Below are 21706 nucleotides of genomic sequence, written 5' to 3'. Positions count from 1 at the left end.
AAAGTATTGAGCAAAGGCTGTGAATACTTATGTACATGTGCTTTTTTTGTTTTTTATTTTTAATAAATTTGCAAAGATTTCAAACAAACTTCTTTCAAGTTGTCATTATGGGGTATTGTTTGTAAAATTGAGGAAAATAATGAATTTAATCCATTTTGGAATAAGGCTGTAACATAACAAAATGTGGAAAAAGTGAAGAGCTGTGAATACTTTCCAGATGCACTGTATAGTCCCATACAAAAGTATTGGAGGCGCAAAGCCAATTCTTTTGTTTTTATATACTGAGGACATTTAGGTTTGAGATCAGAGATGGTAGATCAGAATTTCAGCTTTCATTTCCTCATATTTACATCTAGATATGTTAAACAACTCAGAATATGAGTTCTCAACTCAGAATATGGCACCTTGGGTGGCAGAACACCAAAACTGTAAGTGAACAAAAGTATTGGAACAGATATTTGGTTGCATTTCCCTTGCTTGCAATAACTACATCAAGCCAGCAACAAACTGACATCACCAAACTGTTTCATTCTTCTTTTGTGATGTTTTTCCAGGCTTGTACCATAGCTTATTAGTAGGTGAAATGCATTTTCAAATGGGTTAAGGTCTGGTGACTTGGCAGGTGTAAAGCCTTCTACTTTTTCCCACTCATGAAGTCCTTTGTTGTGTTGGCAGTGTGTTCAGTGTGGTCATTGTCCAAGATACTTTCAGATATACTAAGGGGACTGTACTGTATGTGACATGAGCGCTTAGATTTTTGGTTTAATTTTTTAAATCAGCAAAACTTCATGCACTAGACTTCCATTAGTTCCATCCGCCAATCATTGCTGATATTCATTCATGAAACATTGTCATCCTTAGCAATGGGGTTGACCCTGGCATTCATATTAGTTTAGGAATCCCCCAGTAATAGTTCAGTAGGTTCAAGAATAGACTTTAATGCCTCAAGACCCTCTCTATGTTTTAAGGAGGAACACTTAATTAGGAATTTAGACAAGATGCAGTGAGAGTCCTGATTTTACCTTGTTTTTTGACTCTCTCTTTAACAGGTAATGCTGCACTTTTCTTCTTTTCTTCTTGCTGGGGTTTCATCCCTGCCTGTTTCTTCCTGCACTCTTCTTCCTCCTGCTCTATCTTCTTTTGCTCTTGTGCCTGAGCAAACTCCTCCTGGATGGCTCTAACCAGTGTTCTCATTTCCTGTAGTGCCCGTTCTGCCACAGTCATGTCCTCAACAGTCGGAAATTGTCCCTGCACAGCACACAGAGGTAAAGTCATGCATATTCTACAGATACACAGATTCTTACATTCATATTTACAATTTCATTGCTCTTTCAAGCAGCTAATTTTGAACTAAGCTTTTTCCCCATCTGTGATGCATGTAATTTAACAGAAATACCTCTTCCTTAAAGCTCTGTAATTTTACCCAACTGCAAGTTTTCTGGCTGGAAATTTTTGGTCTCTCAACCTTACTGAATATGAGTTTAAAACCAGAGCCCCTCTTAATTATTTACAGAATGTCAGAGCAATATTTGTATTTAAGCTATACCTGGCAACTGCAGTTATTCCTTCCTCAAAGCTAAGAACATTTACTTTCCTTATGTAAAAAGAAAGAGTTTCTCTCAGTTAAACTATGGTTTGGTGAGCTAGTACATTGAATATTCAATCCCCTCTGAAATTATTGGAATGGGAAGGCCAATTCATTTGTTTGTGCTATACACCAAAGACATTTGGGTTTGAGTTCAAAAGATGGATATGAGAGCAGAGTTTAGGATTTCAGCTTCCTGGTATTTATATCCAGATGTGTTAAACAAGATAAAACACAGAACCTTTTGTATCAGACCACCCAATTTTTAGGTGAGAAAAAGTATAGGACCACATAGGTCTTGATGTAAAGTAAATATCACTTGATATTTGGTTGCATATCCCTTGCTTGCAATAACTGCATCAAGCCTGCAACTCACTGACATCACAAAATTGTTGGTTTCTTCTTTTGTGATCCTTTTCCAGGCTTTTACTGCAGCCTCTTTCAGTTGTTTGTTTCATGGGGTTTCTCCTTTTAGTCTCCTCTTCAGGAGGTGAAATGCATGCTCAATTGGGTTAAAGTCTGTTGTTTCCTTGGCTGACCCATTTGGTGTTTGTTGTTCAGTACACCTTTGGTTCCAAATTGTTGTATTGGTCAATGTGTGTGCAATGCCTCTGAAAGTGGCTTACTTATCTCCCATAGACAGCTCTCTGATCTTCATGTTGGCTTATCCTTTTAAACCACAAATGCAGTCTTCACACATGAAACTAAAGGCTAAAACTAATAATAGATGTTTAAAGCTACTGTTCACAATCAATCTAACAGGACACCCCTGGGTAACAAGAAACACTTGTCAGTCACATGTTCCAATCATTTTGCTCACCTACAAATTGGGTGGTCTGATACAATATGTACTATGTTCTACGTCGTTTAACACATTTACATATAAATACAAGAAAATAAAAGCTGAAACTCTAAACTATCTTCTCATATTCATATTTTGATCTCAAACCCAAATGTCTTCAGTATACAGCAAATAAATCAGAGGGGACAGTAGTTAGAAACCTGGGAGATTCTGGCAGCCTCCAGTTGATTATTTGGTTGCATCTTAATACCACCAACAGCAGTAGTGGAAAGTTGGGTTGGTGGGGTGTGTATTCTGTTTTGGCTTTTTCACATATTTTGGCATATGTGAAACTCTTTTGTAAATTCTGACAATAAAACATACTTTAAAAAGATGGGGAATATTTTAAAACTACAATGTCTTGATATGGAATGTGACAATATACAAACAAGAAATCTCACATTCTAAAAATACCTTACAGACTAATTTGAAAACACTGTTAAGTAACATTTTTCTAAAGAGCCTTTACACATTTATAGACTCTGCATATACTGGTCATAATGCAATGCTAGATAATTTATAAAAGGTTTAGATTGGAACTCTACAGTGACATTACGATTTCATGTAACTTTGTCTGTACATCAGTGGATTCATAACAGTGCTATTAATGCAAATCTGACTGCCACTTTAGTTTAAGGCATTGATATTCATTAGGTTGGGATATAAACTTTATAAAAAAGTAACTATATCCTAAGTAACTAATCCTTCAAATGGACCACCACCATTACAGTTTAAGGGCATTTAAGTTCCATACTTCTACAAGGAGATACACACAAAGTGAACAGTTTATACAAGATTGCTCAATACTTCATGAATATGCATTTAGTAGAGACAAAATAACAACTTCCAAGATAAGGTTAAAGAAATTACAAATAGAGCAAGCTCAAGTCTTAAGCAGAGTCATAATAATTAAAGAGAAACCCTCAATTTTCTTTCAAGCATAGACAAAGCAACATACATCATAAAAACTTTAACACAAGCCTTGCATGCATCCTCCAATATGCCTTATCAAAGATTTATGGAACGCTTATGAACGTGTCATGAAGGCCCAATGTTCAAATCATTCTCCATAAACAACCACTAAAGACTAAAACTCCTGAAAAATAACAACTCACTTCAGTCATAGTGCGTACCACCTCTGAAACCTGTGAACAAAGCTGGTTGCCACGGGTGACGTAAGAAGTATAGTCCAAGGTGGGGCTTGTTTGTGTGTAAGGTGCAGGTTCCAGGAGCTGATTGAGCCCAAGCACCTCCTCTTGAATGGCATTGAGTGCTCTCAGCCTGTCCCTGCCATCCAGCTGCCTCTGCCGCTCAAGCTCTGCCTCCCTCAGCCTCTGCTGTTCTGCCTCCCGCAGCCGCAAGTTTAGGATCTGACAAAGAAAAGCTTTTCATATTAATGATTAAAGGAGATTCCAAATGTTCCAACTAGTATTATTACTTAAACAGAAAAGTGTTTTATCCTACTTCTAACTGCATTATACTATTCAACACCTTGTTACTTTTGGGAACTTCAAAAAAGTTTAAAATACACTTATGAACACACACACCATCTCATTCATGCAGTTATTCAATCAGCCAAGCACATGGCAATAGATAAAACAAATAAAACCATGCAGATACAGATCAAGAGCTTCTGTTCTATTCCCATTAAACATCAGAATGGGGGAAAAAATGCGATCTCAATTACCCTAATCCCCTAAGAACTCTCATCTAGGGATGTCACGAGAACTGCAACTTCGGTACCAAGTCGGTACCAACATTCTTAAAACGTGACGGTACTTGTTTTTCGGCAGTAGCGTAGGTTGCAACCGAGGTTGCAATTCTTCCTGACCTCATGGGGCAGCAAAGACGTGCAAGTGTTTTAGTCGGTCCACAAATGGTAAAGAAGAACGGTTACAAGCACACAGGAAAAACTACAGAAATGGTGACAAGTTTAGCTCCGACCCAACTCGATAGGAAAGGTGGTCAAATATGGAAATACTTCGCTTTTGAGGCAGATGACGACAAACATAATTGATGCTCTGAAGCCGGTGTGCAACCGATGCCATCATTCATTTCAAACAAAGCGAGGAAACACCTCGAATTTGGCGAAGCACCTGAAAGACGGGCCCTCTATTATGTTTGTTTGAGGCAGCTGGCATTGTGGCCGTAAAACCAGATAATGTTATGCTCCATGTAATGTTTGCGATAGCCAGTTATTTGTTAACAATGCTAATGCATTGCAGTGTTACAGACTACCTCCTAATGGGCCACCACGCATCGCCATTCAGCCCGTGTCCTGTCAGCAAAATGTAGCCTAATGTCACAAAAAAATTTTCAAATGTTAATGGGTTTAATAAATCTTTTTGGCCTGCCACCATATCAGTGAATTTAAAGTGAATTATTGCATTCAGAGTATAAAGTGTGCGTGTGTGCACCTTAGCACTTCTAGCCTCCACTGTTTTATTAGTCATTGTCAGACAGTGTTAGATAACTAAAATATCTCTCTCTCTTTTTACCAGTATCAGCCAGAGGAGGATGTCCTCCAGGAGAGTTTTAAATTGAATTTTTTAAATTTTATTTTTATACCACACCATGGTATCGACCTTGGTATTGAGTATCATTTACTTTTGGTGGTATCGGTACTGACTACTAGATTTCTGGTATCGTGACAGCCCTACTCTCATCAACCAAGTGTTGCTGTCGGCAGTATCCTATACACTTTCTATAGCACAGCATGCAGATACCAGGAGATCAGCAGTTTATGAAATACTCAAACGGTCAGACTGGTTTGAACTGACAGGAAGGCTATGGTAAATTAAACAATCACTCTTTACAACCAGGGAGAGCAGAAAAGCATCTGAGCATGCACAGCAGGCCAAACCTTGAAGTAGATTGGCTCTGAGAAACATCTACCATATACACACCTTCAGGCACATCCATCCATAACATTAAATTCATTGACTGGTGAAGTGAATAACATTGATTATCTCATTGCAATGGCACCTGTCACGGGATGGGATAAATTATGCAGCAAGTGAACAGTTAGTTCTCAAAGTTGATGTGTTGGAAGCACAAAAAATGAGCAAGCGTAAGGATCTGAGCAACTTTGACAAGGGCCAAATTGTGATGGCTAGAGAATTTCCCAAATGGCAGGTCTTGTGGGGTTTTCCTGGTATACAGTGGTTAGTACGTGCTAAAAGTGGTCCAAGGACAGGGTCATGGGCACCCAAGGCTCACTGATGCCGGTGGAGAGCGAAGGCTAGCCCATCTGGTTTGATCTCACAGAAGAGCTACTGTAGCAAAAATTGTTGAAATAGTTAATGCTGGCTATGATAGAACGGTGTCAGAACACACAGTTCATGGCAGTTTGCTGCACAACTGAAGACCGGGTCAGAGTGCCCATGCTGTCCACCACCGAAAGCACCTACACAATGAGCCATGTGAGCATCAGAACTAAACCATCGAGCAATGGAAGAATGTTGCCTGGTCTGATGAATCACATTTTCTTTCAGATCATGTGGACGGCAGAGTGTGTGTGAGCGTCAATTCCCTGGGAAACAGATGGCAACAGGATGCACTTTGGGAAGAAGTCAAGCTAGTGGAGGAAGTGTGATTCTCTGGCTTAGTCTGAATGACTGGGTGGAGGGTCTGACTTGCCTGTAGTGAGAGATGCTTTGCCGAAGCAACGGTGCAAAACAGAGATCCTTTATGTTATTATGAGAAGTGTAAAACTATTTTCGGTTCACAATGAAACTGTGGCGGGACAAATTAGACTGTGGTAGGTCGCCACACTCTAGATAATTAATGGGAAACAATGCATGCATGCGCACACTGAGTGGTGAAAGGTATATTTTTCACACTTGCCTTCATTCTGTGTTCTTCCTTTAACTTCTCCTGGCGTCCAAGGCTTTCCTGTGTTCTTTCAGAAGTTGGAAAACAATGACCAACAAAGCTTATTAGCATTATCTTAGTGTTGCCATTTGTATACAAATAGTAACTGGCATATCCACTAATATATCCTAAGAAGTACCATAGGTTATTACGTTATATTATTCCCATTTTAAATGGCAGATTATCTAAAAGGTACATACTCCTTTTCCATCATGTCCCTCATGCTCTGGTACTCCTGTCTCTGCTTAAGCTCCATGAACTCCTCAAAGCGTTTAAGCTGCTCTGACTCCCGACTGGCAACACCAGCCACCAGACACTTTTGCAGCTCCTGCCTCAGGTTCAGCTCTGCCTGTAAATGGAGAAAGAGGCAACATTATTTAATAATGATGTGTCATTTTTAGTACAATATCTCAGCAGCAGTTGCTGAATATGAATAAATAGATAAAGTCTATTAATCAGTTATTATTAAACCTTCATAACTTTATACCTTTTATAAATCATTTCTTCATCAGCGTTGTAAGTGTGCACTACATTGGAACATCATAATATCCAAGAGTTTACATACACCAATTCATGTGTGAAACCTTTATTTACAATGCCAATTTCAAAAAAGTTTGGACGCTGTGTAAAATGTAAATAAATGTAAATAAAAACAGAATGCAATGATTTGCAAATCTCATAAACACAGGTGTTGTTCACAATAGAACATAGAAAACATATCAAATGTTTAAACTGAGTAAATGTACCATTTAAAAAAAAAACAAAAAAAACAAGGAAATATTTAATTTGATGGCCACAACACATCTCAAAAAAGTTGGGACAGGGCAACAAAAGGCTGGAAAAGTAAGTGTTACTAGAAAGAAACAGCTGGAGGTTAATTGGCAACAGGTCAGTAATATTATTGGGTATAAAAAGAGTCTCTTAGAGAGGCAGTCTTTCAGAAGTAAAGATGGGCAGAGGTTCACCAATCTGCAAAATTGCATCTACAATTTGTGGAACAATTTCAGAATAATATCACTCAATGTAAAATTGCGTAGACTATGAATATCTCCTCATCATCTACAGTAATATCATCAAAAAATTCAGAGAATCTGGAGAAATCTCTGTGTGCAAGGGACAAGGGTGAAAATCAATATTGCCTGTGATCGTTGGTCCCTCAGGGGGCACTGCATTAAAAACAGGCACAATTCTGTAATGGAAATCACTGCATGGGCTCAGAAACACCTCCAGAACTCACTGTCTGTGAACACAGCTTGCCATGCCATCCTCAAATACTGGTTAAAGCTCTATCATGCAAAGAAGAAGCCATATGTGAACATGATCCAGAAACGCTACAGTCTTCCCTGGGCCACAGCTCATTTAAAATGGACTGAGACAAACTGTTCTGTGGTCAGACGAATCGAAATTTAAAATTCTTTTTGGAAACCATGGACGCTGCATCCTCTAAACTAAAGAATAGGGATGCACCGAAATGAAAATTCTTGGCCGAAGCCGAATATAATGATATATAAATATATTCTTGGCCGAAGGCCGGACACAGTTTTTTTGGAACTGAAACAAAACAAACGCATGTGTCCGCAGTAAACAACGTCACGGTTGTCAACATCTGAAGAGCATGCGCTCGCTGAGCACTCGTGCACGTAGATCACGCATGCGCGCGCCCCCTCATCTCTCCGAGCGCGCTGCCGGAAGTGGAGGTCATGACATTCGCGCGTCTCACTCTGGTTGCTAGGCTATTTGGTCGCGTCATCAAACACATCATTGATCGGTCAAATTTATTCGGCCTTTTCACTTATTCGGCCGAACACCGAAAGTGTTTTTTTTTTGTGCTATTTTTGGCCGAATAATTTCGGTTGCCGAACATTCGGTGCATCCCTACTAAAGAGGACTAAATTGGAGAGGGACCAACTGGCTTTTTATCAGTGCTCAATTCAAAAGCCTGCATCTCTAGGGGTATGGGGGTGCATTAGTGCCTATGGAATGGGCATTTTGCACATCTGGAAAGGCACCATCAATGCTGAAAGGTATATACAGGTTTTAGAGCAACATTTGCTTCCATCCAGATTCCATCCCATCTTTACTTCTGAGAGACTCTGCCTCTCTCAGATACTCTTTTTATACCCAATCATGTTACTGACCTGTTGCCAATTAACCTAATTAATTGCAAAATGTTCCTCCAGCTGTTTCTTTTTAGTAACACTTACTTTTTCAGCCTTTTGTTGTCCCCATCCCAACTTTTACCTTTTTTTCCTTAAAATGGTTCAATTACTCAGTTTAACCATTTCATATGATTTCTATGTTCTATTGTGAATAACATATGGGTTTATGATATTTGCAAATCATTGCATTCTGTTTTTATTTACATTTTACACAGCACCCAACTTTTTTGGAATTGGGGTTGTAGTTCAGAGCAGTGTATTCATTTTGCTTGAATGGTCTGGAAGAATCTGAGTTACCATCACTACTTTCTAGTAGGGATGTCACGAGAACTGATACTTCGGTACCAACATTCTTAAAACGTGACGGTACTTGTTTTTCAGCAGTAGCGTAGTACTGTTGGTAATGAAGGTTCCGAGGTTGCAATTCTTCCTGACCTGATGGGGGAAGCAAACACGCTCAAGTGTTTTAGTCGGTCCACAAGTGGTGAAGAAGAACAACAACAAACTACAAGCACACGGGGAAAAACTAAAGAAGTTCAGCTCCACCCCGACTCGTTGAGAGGAAATGTGGTATGGAATATGGAAATACTTCGCATTCGAGGCAAATGACAACAAACAAATCCTGCCATCATATCAGTGAATTTAAACTAATGCTTGCATTCAGAGTATAAGGGGTGTGTGTGCGCGCACACATTTAGGACCGCACCTCCACTGTAGCCTCCACTCATTGTCAGACAATGTTTGATAACTAAAATACCCCCCCTCCCCCCTTTTAGCCAGCCAGCCAGCCAGCCAGAGGAGGATGTCCTCCAGGAGAGTTTTTAATTTAAATTTTTTTATACCACACTGTGGTATCAAGTATCATGTACTTTTGGTGGTATCGGTACCGACTACTAGATTTTTGGTATCGTGACATCCCTACTTTCTAGTAATGTTCAGCCTCTAATGCAGCAGAGACTTAGTTTCTATGTGTTTTTAAAATTATGATTAGGTGTCTTAGGCAAAGTTAGGCAAGTACATGCCTCATAGTTGCTTGCTATATTGCATAGCAGAATGTTAGGCATTGTTGTAAATCTCTGTTATAAATCTCCATCCTGCAAGTCTGTAAGCACTTTGTTAACTACTCTGGAATAAACTGTCTTCTACACACTTCTATCATACCACTGTAACTTCATAGTAACAATTTACTGCACTCATTTGATCACATAGCACCTTGGCTTTAGCCCAATGTTTCTTCTCACAGATGCGGATGCATCCTGCCATCTGAGTGGCCTTGGGTGAGAGGAGGGAGATGGGTGGTGGTAAACTGCTGCACATGTCCACAGTGGAGCTCAAACTCTCCGAATTATCATCTGTCACCTTGCATATAATAGCAGAAAAAAGAACACATGAAACAGATCCATATTCATCACTGATTGGACTTGACTTCCATGATAATATTAACACCTTGCTCTAAAATGGGACCAGAATAAAACGTTAGCGCTTACCTTCACCTCATTTTCGACAGTGAGCAGCAGTGGTGAGGTGGATGATGTAGTAGTGAAAGTATGAAACATTTTAACAGCTGCTGAACCAGAGTTAAGGCCATCTTCAGATGTACTTGCATCAGGGATCATGGACCCCAAGCAGGAACCACTTTTCAGAACAGTCTGAGGGCTCAGTCTCTTTAGAACTTGTTCAGAGAGAGGGGACAGGCTCGTTACCTCTTTACAGCCTGCTAAAATGTCCTGTAGATAAAATAATTTTTTTTAAAATAAAATTTAAGCAATCTACAAAAACACATTAAGGCAGTGGGGAATAGTAATAGCCTGTTAATGTAGAACCAAAGACGAAATCATGTTCAGAAAACAGTGAAGCTTTCATTGCGGAGTTCATCTACACAAGTACTATAAGTTACAGTCGTCCTTAACCAGGTACATAAAATATATCGTCATAGCTGAAAGGCCTTTAAAGAGTTTCCATTTCAGTTAACCAACATTAATTAAATAAATAAGCGGCATAACCGTCTAGCAACCAAGCACATTTAAAAAAGGCTTTGAAGCAAGTTTTCGTTTACCTCCCCCTTTTCCAGCCAATCTGGACTATATTTGACTTTTGCTTTCGCTGAGTTTTTCAAAGCTTCCAGCGTCTCCCATCTAATACTTTCAGACTTTAAGACTGGCATTTTGATGTAAACCTCTCTCTCACACACATATATACATATATATATATATATACATACATATATATATATATATATATATATATATATATATATAAATAATAGTGGTAACACACCGACGAGCTATAAAATAGAAAGTAGACTATCCAGTGTGCACGTCAGAAGCGCGCTGCTGCTGCCGCTTCTTCTTCTTCTGCTTCTTCCGCGTCTTCTTTGTCTTCATCGACGTTTTCGGCTGGTGGCAACCGGCTTAAACCGCATTACCGCCACCTACAGAACTGGAGTGTGACGTGAAGACTTCAGGGATTCAAAAGTTCTTTAAACAGTTCTTTGAACTCCCTCCCAGATAGCAGGGAATGTTTTCATAACGTTGGCTAACATTACCTACAAGTTCTATTAATGTTTTAAACAAAACGTTTTAATATAATGTTCAAATAATGTTTTAAGGATGTTTTCTCATTTCCAGTAATGTTCCTATAAAGATGTTAACTATAACATTTTAACTGCATCATTGTTTTGAGGATATTGTCAAGGCCACAGATTATGTTACATGACAACAAAGGAATAGCATTATCAAAGCAACATTCGTAAAAAGTTTTGAGGATATCATTGAGGCCTGAGAAGACGGAATGTATTTTATAAAATGTTCTCTTAATTTGATGAGTTAGCAAAGGTAGAACAAATTTGCCCACCACATTTTTATCATATTTTGGGGACGTTGTTTAGGTAACAGATTGTACAATGTTTAGTTTTTTTAAACAATGGTACAATGTTTCATAAAAACCAAGGAAGAGCATTTCTCACTGCAACATTCGGAAGATGTTTTAAGGATGTTATTTATGCCTAAGATACAGATCCTGTAATGTGATGTGTTAACAAAGGTATAACATTTTGCCTACAACATTCTGAAGATATTTTGGGTTGATGTTGTTTAGGCAACAGACGGTAGAAGGTTCTTTTATAAAACATTGGCACAATGTTTCATAATAACAAAGGAGGAACATTATCAAAGCAACATTTTTTTAAATGTTTTGAGGATATTATTGGGGCCTGACATGACGGGATGATTTTTATAAAACGTTCCTCTAATATGATGTTTGGAACATTTTGCCCTCAACATTCTGAGGATGTTTAGGGACATTGTTTTGGTAACACATAATACAATGTTCTTTTATAAACCATTGGCACAATGTTTCATAATAACAAAGGAAGAGCATTCTCACAGCAACATTCTGAAAATATTTTAAGGATGTTATTCATGCCTGAGATCACAGAACATTTTTTAAATGTTCCTATAATATGATGTTTAGAACATTTTGCCTGCAACATTCTGAGGACATTATTGAGGTAACAGAATGTTCTTTTATAAAACACTGGCACAATGTTTCATAATAACAAAAGAAGAACATTATTAAAGCAAGATTCATAAAATGTTTTTAGGATTTCATTGATGTTATGAATGTTAATTTTATAATGGTGGCACACTCTGGCCTACACTATCTGTTGCAAATTAGCTGTTTCAAGAGACAGTTTACAAAATAACCTACTGGTCCATAGACTTGCAAGGTGAGAGAATAGTTGTCCAAGTTTCATGTGTGAATGAGCAGAACCACCACCTTAAGAAACGACATTACAGATCACAGCCTCCCCATGGGCGTCACTCTGTCTCCCTACTTACCTTGGTCTACATCACTATTGCTCCATATTGGACGTTGCTCCTCCTTCCTACTCCACTGAGGATGTTACTCTGCCTCCCTACTCCGCTGAGGACGTCGCTCTGCCTTCCTGCTCAACTGAGGACATCGCTTCACCTTCCTACTCCTCTGAGGACGTCGCTCTGCCTCCCTGCTCGGCTTAAGACAAATAGCATAATCTTACACGTCTGTGTTTATAACTCGGGTAGTTATCCTTTGCTGGATGGGCCGCTTTAAAAAAAAAAAACATTTGGGGCATAAATTAAGAGTATACCCACTTCTCCATGCACTACATACTGAGTACATGTAGGTTCGATTGGAGGCGAGGAGCGGAGGGGCACAAATAATGTGTCTGTGACAAATTATTACAAATAATGCCCTTTATTCAATATTAATTAATCAATATTATTATTACTGCTCCATAAAATGAGAGTTGTGTGTGTATGCTTGTGTATGTGTATGCTTTTTCAGGTATGTGTCCTTTACAAATTCACCATACATACTGCGTGGAGATCTGCCCTTTGCACAGAATATTTTTGAGGAGTGGGGCCACAGAGTCAAGGGGGAGCAAGGGAGGCTAGGGGTGAAAGCAATGGAGAGAACAGGAATACAGGGGCAAATATCTCAAGGGTCCAACTGCATTGTTACTACGTAGGTGCTATGCAGAGCTCCACATACTCATGTGTTGTAGCTGTCCGCTGCCAGTGTCAAAAATATGTGAAGCAACCAGAAATGTTGGCTACTCTTGTTCTTGTTTGTGCTATTATTAGTCCTTCTGCTTTGCCCCTGCTGCGGGAAATCTATGTAGTGGAGTGAAAATGAGTGTAAAAATAATGTCGGAGGAGCGCATTACTAGCAGTCATGTTGCATTAGCAGTCACAAGCACTGCTTATAAACCATAGACTGTATGTTATAAACGAATGCATCTTCGTGGTTAACTCTGCTGTGGTCATTCCATTTCTGGTCCAAGCCAACCTTTCAATCAATCAGCATTCGACCTATGGATAGTGTCACTGCCAAGGAACTATGTGCTGTTGGATTGTTGAAGGACTGCATGCAAGTGCGTCTCAGTAGTATCTGCATTGGCTGAATTCCCATAATCCTTCAATCTGCGTTGGCAAAGAGCTATGCAAACGGACATCAACATGGAACCATAAATCGGCCTTCAGGGGTCAGGATCAAGGAAAAAGGTTGCTACACCCAAAGAGCGCTTTGTTCTAGTGTGTGTAAGTGAGTTTACAGCTGAAATAAAGCTCTGTTCTGTGAATCACATACATGCCAAATTTTCTAAAGGATGTTTGGAAGAGCTGTTAGAAGAATCAGAACCAGAATGAGCTGGTTCCCTATTATGGGGGCCCAAAAGGGCAAAACTGCAGTTGGCCCCGAGTGGGATTACCTATATGGGCCCCCTGTGGGTTAGCCCACTCAGGGCAGACTGCAGTTTTGCCCTTTTGGGCCCCCATGAGGGTTTTCTGTGAGCAACCCACTGTGGTCTTGCCCACAGAAAGCCCACATGGACCACCTTGTGGGTTAGCCCGTGTCGGGCCTGCTGCAGTTTTGCCCCTTGGGGTCCCAGTGAGTGTTTTCTGTGAGCAACCTACAGTAAATTGCTCATAGATAACCCACACAGGTCCCCCTGTGGGTTAGCCCATGTGGGGCCCACAGCAGTTTTGCCCTTTGGGGCCACCATGGGGGTTTTCTGTGGGCAACCCCCTATGTTAACATGACAGTTAAAACATTGTTTTAAGATTAGAGTATCTAGCACCAGAGGTACTCTATACTTTTTTATTTTATATATGCCAATGTTGCATAGTCAGAGGTCTGCAACAATGTAAACAATAAGTTGCCGATGGCATAACAAAAATGTCATACATTCAACAGCCCATCACACTTTAATTCACATAGCAACCATAAAGCAAAGAGGGCAGGAGAGCCATTTATTAATTGTTCAGTCAGTAAGGCTATCAATAAGTCACACACATACACACACACACACACACACACACACACACACACACACACACACACACACAAGTTATTGATGTAATAAACGACCAGTTCATACTGCAGTTTTATGTAGGCTAATATATTTAAATGATTATTGATAGTAGAAGTATATTGTAATTAGACAGAATTTATATGTTGTATGGGTAAATGATTATACCATGAGCTGTATGGAGTCAAGTTTATTTATAAGGCACATTTAAAGACAACAGCAGTTGATCCCAATAGCTGTACAAAACATCAAAATTCATCACATTAAAAAACATTAAACACATAGAATAAAAATAAGTTTTAAGAGAGGATTTAAAAATAGCTAAAGATGGAGCAGACCTCACGTGAAAATGGAGACCAAAGGTTCCAAAAACGTTCCAAAGTTTTGGACCAACCAGAGGAAAGGCTCGATCACCCAACGGGGGACAAATAAAATAAGTTGATTACATGATCTCAATGCTCTAGAAGGAGAATAAAGGTGAAGAAGGTCAATGATGTACTGTGTAGCAGAACCACAAAGAGCTTTGTATACATAAATTAGAAGTTTAAAATTCTAAATTCTAAACTTGACAGGAAGCCAGTGAAGAGATGCCAGAATAGGGTTAATATGATCCCTGTTAAAAATCTATCTGCTGCATTTTGCACAAGCTGCAGACAGGATAAGGCAGACTGAGTGAAAAGTAGATGATTTATGTTTGTGATAATAAAAAGATACACTGTATATTGTTCCAACAGTATTTCTGATGTACATTGTATGTACAATTCTTAAGAATCTGCTTTGGGCAGACCTTAAGATATCTTCAAATTATACCTGATTAAGCTGTCATTTATCTCTGGCTCAGAAATAATTAATTACTTTTATTAATTCCAAAGTTACAGACTGTTTAGTATGAAATTCCCTCTTTTTGTTTCACTGGTGGATCCAGAGGTAGGGCCAGAGGGGCACTGGTAACAGCTGAAATCTGATTGGCCCCTGAAGTGCCCCTGGAGTGTCAATCATTGTTGATCTGCATCAGAGCACTCCATCAGCTGAGTTGTTTTATTTGAAATTCAACCGGCATAACCGTTTTTTCTACCATATCGAACAGTGTGTTTTCATCATCCTCATCCACTTAAGCTTCAATGGTAAGTACCTATTCAGCACTTTAAACGATGTCTCAAAGGACATTAGTGTAGCTGTCACTTCTCTTTGTCTAATGTTAGGAAGCTAATTAGCTACAACACCACACTAGCTACTTTATTATCTACTTACCTAGGCTAGGCACTGTTGGATGGTAGTTAGGCCTATGTTGTAAATAAATCTAAACCTACGTAAACCTAATGTTGCATCCCAGGATTTATATATATATATATATATATATATATATATATATATATATATATATATATATATATATATGTGTGTGTGTGTATATATATATATATATATATATATATATATATATATATATATATATTATATTATATTATATTATATTTATCACAGGTGCACCGTAGTATTGGCCTATAATATAATTATTGGCTGATGAAGGCCATTTTTCATGCTATCTGTTATGGAATGAGACTATAAGCAGAAGCAATCGAAGATCAAAGTCTTAATTTGCAAACTGAAGTCAATAAACCGGAAGCACGATCTAGACTGGAATAGATAATCGAGGTTTAAACATGAAACTGGATGCGAGGCATGGAACAGAAACAGGACACGAAACCACGACCGCTTAGCGTACTTAAACGTCTTCACCTTCACATTTACTTATTCAGTTAATACTGCACAAAGTGCACAGCAACATGAGGGCTTTAAATAACAAACATAATTACGCTTGAACATAGACAGCTGGGACTAATAATGACACACCCTCGAACATCAACCAATGCCTGAACAGGAAGAGAACAGAACCAGAAAGGCATGTGTCCATAGCAAATAGTTCTCATTCCGTGATCTCGCACGCGCGCACTCTGCAGCCGTCCGTGCATGTCGACGCCGCAGCGCCATCTGCTGATGGCGAGATTGTGACACTATCGGCCATTAGTTTATAGTAGTTTAAAAACATCCGATGATCAGGGCCGATTATATCCTGCCAGTCAAAAGAGAGTGTGTAAATATGATGTCTCTGTGTGTAAAGATGATGTCTCATGTGGAATGACAACAAAACTGCAGTTTGTAAGCTGTGCACTAAAATTTTATACTGGACAGCTTGCTGCTCGAGCTGAATTAAAGCGCCAGTACACTGTTTAACGATTTAAATGAAGATGAGTTGACAAAAAAGTATATATTGCACAGAAAAATATATTTGTAGAGTAGTATATTTCATATCCAGTTAATGTTAATATATAAAAAAGTTTATATTATATATTACCAGTTTGATGTTCAATGATGAAGTAAAAATGCTTTTGTTTGTGGTGAGTGAATGTGAGCCTAACAGGAGGTTGTTTTTTTTTTTTTTTTTTTAGAATTCAGTCAATTAATTCTGTTAATATGAATTAATAACATTCGATAAGTTAAGAAATCTTACTTTAATCTTCCAAATTTAGTTAATGTGTTAATGTTAATTTGAGTAATGTGTTTTCTGTTTATGAGACCAATTACTGTGAAACAACATGTTTTTACAACTACACTACTGTTTTTAAAACTCTAAAACATTGTTACACTACTGTTTTTGATTCACTAAGAGATTTTATTTTTTTTTACATTACTTTCCAGAGATTGACATCGCATTTGAATTTGTCTCAAGTTTCAGACAATTTTACATGAGTTCCAAAACAAATATAGTAGCATAAGATGAATTGGAACGTGAATAAAGTTTTTAAAATGTTTCTTAAACACCAAGACACCGGTTAACTTCTTTCTAGACAGTGAAAATGCATTTGACTGTGTGTAACATTTCAGACAATTTATCAAAAATCATTTACCCTAATGGGACAAAGTCAGTTATAAATTACAGCACCCTAAAAAAAGGTCAAAGGTAAAATGTAGGAAACAAGTTTTGGAAAATGATTTTAGCCTTAAATACACAAAAATAATAAGTTAATAAAATTTTTTTTAGCTGTGATTTCATTATTAGTTCCATAGAGGGTTAAGAAAGCCAACATACTGTCCTGCTTTATAAGCTTCTTCTTCTTCATCATCATCGTCTTCTTCTTCGTCATCTTCTTCTTTTTCTTCTGCTTCTTATTATTACATTAGCTTGACAAAGCCAATGTAAGGTTAGTGACAAGATGTCTGAACCTAGAGAGAACTACTCTCTGTGAACAAAGAACTGCTACGAGAACAAACGCTCAACCTCTCTCTCACAGAATTAGCATCTCCATCAAAATTAGCACATGTGATGTGATGTCTTTAGAAGCGCCACATACACGGGATATGAGGTTCAAACTCCTTCTCTGTCTACAATTGCTGTGATAAGTCCAATCTTTTTGCCTTTTAGAAGTGTTGAGGGAAAGTTGTTCACACCTCTCATCTAGACACATTTTGTAGAATGGGTCGACATACCCATTGCTAGACCGGAGACCGTAGAAATCCCGTGGGGCTGAAGAATTAGCTGGGAAAGCATGGCTTTCCAGAGAAATTGTAGCAGCAGAGTAGATGAGGAGATAATGGCGACCGTGGCTATACAACTAAAAGACCTACTTGTTTGGTTGTGCGACAAGGGGCTAAATTTTAATTGAAACAATAATGAAATCATATCCTGGTATTCTGCTGAGGGCTGAAAGCTGCGATCCAAGTTAAAATATGAATGCTAATTGTAACTGCTGTGATTGTGATTCAGGCTACTCCCATCGACATAAAACAGTATCTCTGATGGAGAGCTTGCACTGCAATTAAAGCAGGAAAAATTAGTCAGTGTCACAGAGGGCATGATTTTAAGGGATGGAAAATACGTTGTTCCAGAGGCCCTCCAGAAACCAGTGATAAAATTATACAATGATTATGCACACATATCAGCTCCCAACACAATAGCTGATACAACAGAATGTCTGGTGGTCTGGTTGAACAAAACTCTGCAGACCAGATCCACAAAAAGCACCTTGAGAATTATTACAACTAGATTTTCTTGGTCCACTACCCAGTGCCAAGGGGGGATAATCGCTATTGCCTAGTGATAATTGATAAATTCTCTAAATGGGTTGAAGCAATTCCCACTTGCAATAACAGCGAAAACACAGTGGCACGAGTGGTAGCGAACCAAACCCTCCCATTCTGCGGAGCGTCAACCCAGATTGAATCCAATCAATGACCTTCCATGCTTTATGCATTTCTGTCCTGACAAAGATTTCTGAGATGTCCAAATAGCAATCTATCACAACTGTATCTGTTCAGGCATCAAAGGTAGCGGCTCTGGAACAGCGTGAAGGCAAATATGAGGTCACTGCCAATTGCACATCCCCGAAATATCCAGTCCCACCATGTATAGACATACAGTATCTCACAAAAGTGAGTACACCCCTCACATTTTTGTAAATATTTGATTATATCTTTTCATGTGACAACACTGAAAAAATGACACTTTGCTACAATGTAAAGTAGTGAGTATACAGCTTGTGTAACAGTGTAAATTTGCTGTCCCCTCAAAATAACTCAACACACAGCCATTAATGTCTAAACCGAACCGCTGGCAACAAAAGTGAGTACACCCTAAGTGAAAATGTCCAAATTGGGCCCAAAGTGTCAATATTTTGTGTGGCCACAATTATTTTCCAGCACTGCCTTAACCCTCTTGGACATGGAGTTCACCAGAGCTTCACAGGTTGCCACTGGAGTCCTCTTCCACTCCTCCATGACGACATCACGGAGCTGGTGAATGTTAGAGACCTTGTGCCAAGCTCAGGATCAAAACAGGGTTAAAACACAAAACAGGAAACATAAAGCTATGACAGGGAACTGGGAGCACAAATAAAAGCGTGGTCTAAATTAACTAATCTATTGTGGTAAACTAACTAAATCTAACAAGGTACGTAACATGAACTATCTACTATTATACTATACTAAATCTAATACTCCATGAGGTGTAATGGGAACGAGCGGTATATATCCCAACCATAATCAACGTAAAGTGCTGGCAGCTGAAAACAATGAAGTCACACTATCGAACCAATGACAAAACAGGGAGGAGACAGAACAGAAACAAAACAAACAACAAAACAAAGAGGCTAAGGCTAAACGATGAAACAAAACATAGTACAGGGACAAAGGTCAAGATAGACAATACGTAAGACAAGGAAGCAGTACAAACAGTGGCTATATATAGGAGTGCTTGTTAAACAGAAACAGGATACAGGTGCAGGCTGTCATGTGACAACGATGTAGTATGGTGCAGTGGCTGCTGGGAAATTAAGTCCAGAGTTCCCTCCTTGATACATGACAGAACTGTGGGGAGAAGCATTATAAGTTAAAATTAAACAGTCAGCTCTACTCCTTTGTAGGGCATTTTTGGTGTTATTTATGGTAAAAAAATAACCACACAATGTCATTAGAGGAGATCAGGAACAAAGTTCAACATAGCTAACATATGAGTCTTGAGTATTCTAATGACTATTTCAAGACCAGATTGTAGTTTTAACGTCAAACATAAGATCACTGGCTGTGGTTAACATTTACAACCTTAATCGACCGCTACAGCACTGGCTCTCAGCCCACTACAACTACCCACCTTGCAAAGACTGAAATGATGATCATCAACAGGTATTAAACTCCACGTACACCGAATATAACGCAAGGTCTCTTGTGAATAGCCCACAGGGCCAAGGGGGGGAAACTGTAAGTCTGGTGACAAGATGTCTGAACCTAGAGAGAACTACTCTCTGAGAACAAAGAACTGCCACGAGAACAAACGCTCAACCTCTCTCTCGCAGAATTAGCATCTCCATCTGAATTAGCACATCAGGCTCAGCGGTGACTAGGAAATGTCTGAACCGGGAGAGAACCACTCTCTGAGGACAAAGAGCTACTACGGGAAAGAACACTCAATCTCTCTCTCACAGATTTAGCATCTCTATTTGAATTAACACATCATGCTGAGTAGAGACTAGGAAATTGTCACTACACTGTTTCCTCCTTCCTCTCTCTCCACACCCTTCTCTCTCCCTGTGTCAAGATCACCCTAAACACAGCCAAAGTCTATATACATTACATAACGTTTTAATGTGAATAAGATGTCAACTATACATGTTTATTATACAAAAGGTCTCAGTGCGACTGGAAAATATGGTCTCATTAACTCAACAGCAGTTTAAATAAAATATTACATGCCGTTAAAGGCATACCCTCCCAAGGTCCCTCACTCAAATTACCTCCTGTATGTAAATAAGGTACATCCTTCCACAAACATAAAATTATAATCACAAACAACACCATTTGGTGGACCACAGAGCATCTGGGTATTTAGGGGAGAGCTGGCCAAAGATTCAGGGAATCTGTAGAAAGATCTCATGATCACTGTGTGTAGTTTTTCTCTACCAGGTATGTAAGTGTTTTCTTTCGTATGTTGTAATATTATGTTTTGAATTAGATTGTAATGTAATGTTGAATGTAATTCTTTCTTATTATTATCAATAGTAGTATTGGATTTGGATGTTTTCATACCTGGTTAAATAAATTATTAGGCTTGATTATATTCTGACTTATTCTGAAATTACTGTCTCTAGTAGATTACGTTAAGTCCTTGTTAGAGCAAATCTGCGACCAGGTTAGTACAGGCTAACAATTTGGCATTAAGTTAAGTGTACTTAGAGTGTACAGACTCGATAGGAAATTTCAGTTTAGGACAACATAAAGTTAATCGACCAAGTCTAAATAGGATGAAGTCTAAACCTCTGATTACTGTAATATTCTTCTAGCTAATGTGTACATAGGAAACTATGGCATGATTATATAAAGCTAATTTTACTCAGATATTATTGGTCAATATTTGTAGGTTTTAGTGGTCAGGACCTCTGGCTAGAAATAACGTTACTGTAATTAAGTGTTACTAACTAAGGGAACTAAGAGACCAGGCTAATGACTTGGCTCTAGTTAAGTGTACTTAGTGTGTACAGGCTCGATATGAAATACCTGTTTAGGACAACATAAAGTTGATAGACCAAGTCTAAATAGGGGGAAGTCTAAACCTCTGGTTATTGTAATCTTTCTCTAGTTAATGTGTACATAGGAAACTATGGCATGATTATATAAAGCTAATTTTACTTAGATATTATTGGTCTATCTCTGTAGATTTTAGTCATGACCTCTGACTAGAGATAACGTTACTATAACTAAGTGTTACTATCTAAGGGGACTAAATAAAGTATTATTTAGGAAAGGGTACACATGGGGCGGTCGTCTAAATGGTATTAGTTAATTACCTCTGGCTAATGACCAAGACTGGTGAGTTTGTGACTGTGAGATCCACATACACGACCGGC

The 21706-nt window shown here is 38.7% G+C and overlaps 1 protein-coding gene across 8 annotated transcripts in view; it reads right to left on the bottom strand.

Moving 5' to 3' along the window:
* gle1 (GLE1 RNA export mediator) overlaps window positions 1–14812 on the bottom strand; it is a 38581-nt gene extending 23769 nt beyond the window's left edge. For 3 of the 8 annotated variants that reach the window (XM_053624838.1, XM_053624837.1, XM_053624836.1), the window contains exons 1-7: window positions 10515–10659; window positions 9946–10185; window positions 9671–9817; window positions 6500–6648; window positions 6273–6327; window positions 3542–3796; window positions 1023–1248 (exon numbers count right to left, since the gene is read on the bottom strand). In XM_053624838.1, the coding sequence (XP_053480813.1) occupies window positions 1023–1248; window positions 3542–3796; window positions 6273–6327; window positions 6500–6648; window positions 9671–9817; window positions 9946–10185; window positions 10515–10622 (1180 nt within the window). In that variant the 5' untranslated portion in view covers window positions 10623–10659. Of the gene's footprint in view, window positions 1–1022; window positions 1249–3541; window positions 3797–6272; window positions 6328–6499; window positions 6649–9670; window positions 9818–9945; window positions 10186–10514; window positions 10660–10735; window positions 10796–12297; window positions 12604–14647 lie in introns of those variants that run through there. The other 5 variants (XM_053624842.1, XM_053624840.1, XM_053624843.1 and 2 more) reach the window with 5 other exon arrangements.
* Between the last annotated feature and the right edge of the window lie 6894 nt (window positions 14813–21706).

Source organism: Ictalurus furcatus, chromosome 5 (genome assembly GCF_023375685.1).
Source record: "Ictalurus furcatus strain D&B chromosome 5, Billie_1.0, whole genome shotgun sequence".
In the NCBI taxonomy this organism is placed as follows: domain Eukaryota; kingdom Metazoa; phylum Chordata; class Actinopteri; order Siluriformes; family Ictaluridae; genus Ictalurus; species Ictalurus furcatus.
Note: the sequence above shows the minus strand (reverse complement) of the source record. Positions and strands in the feature narration are given on the sequence as shown.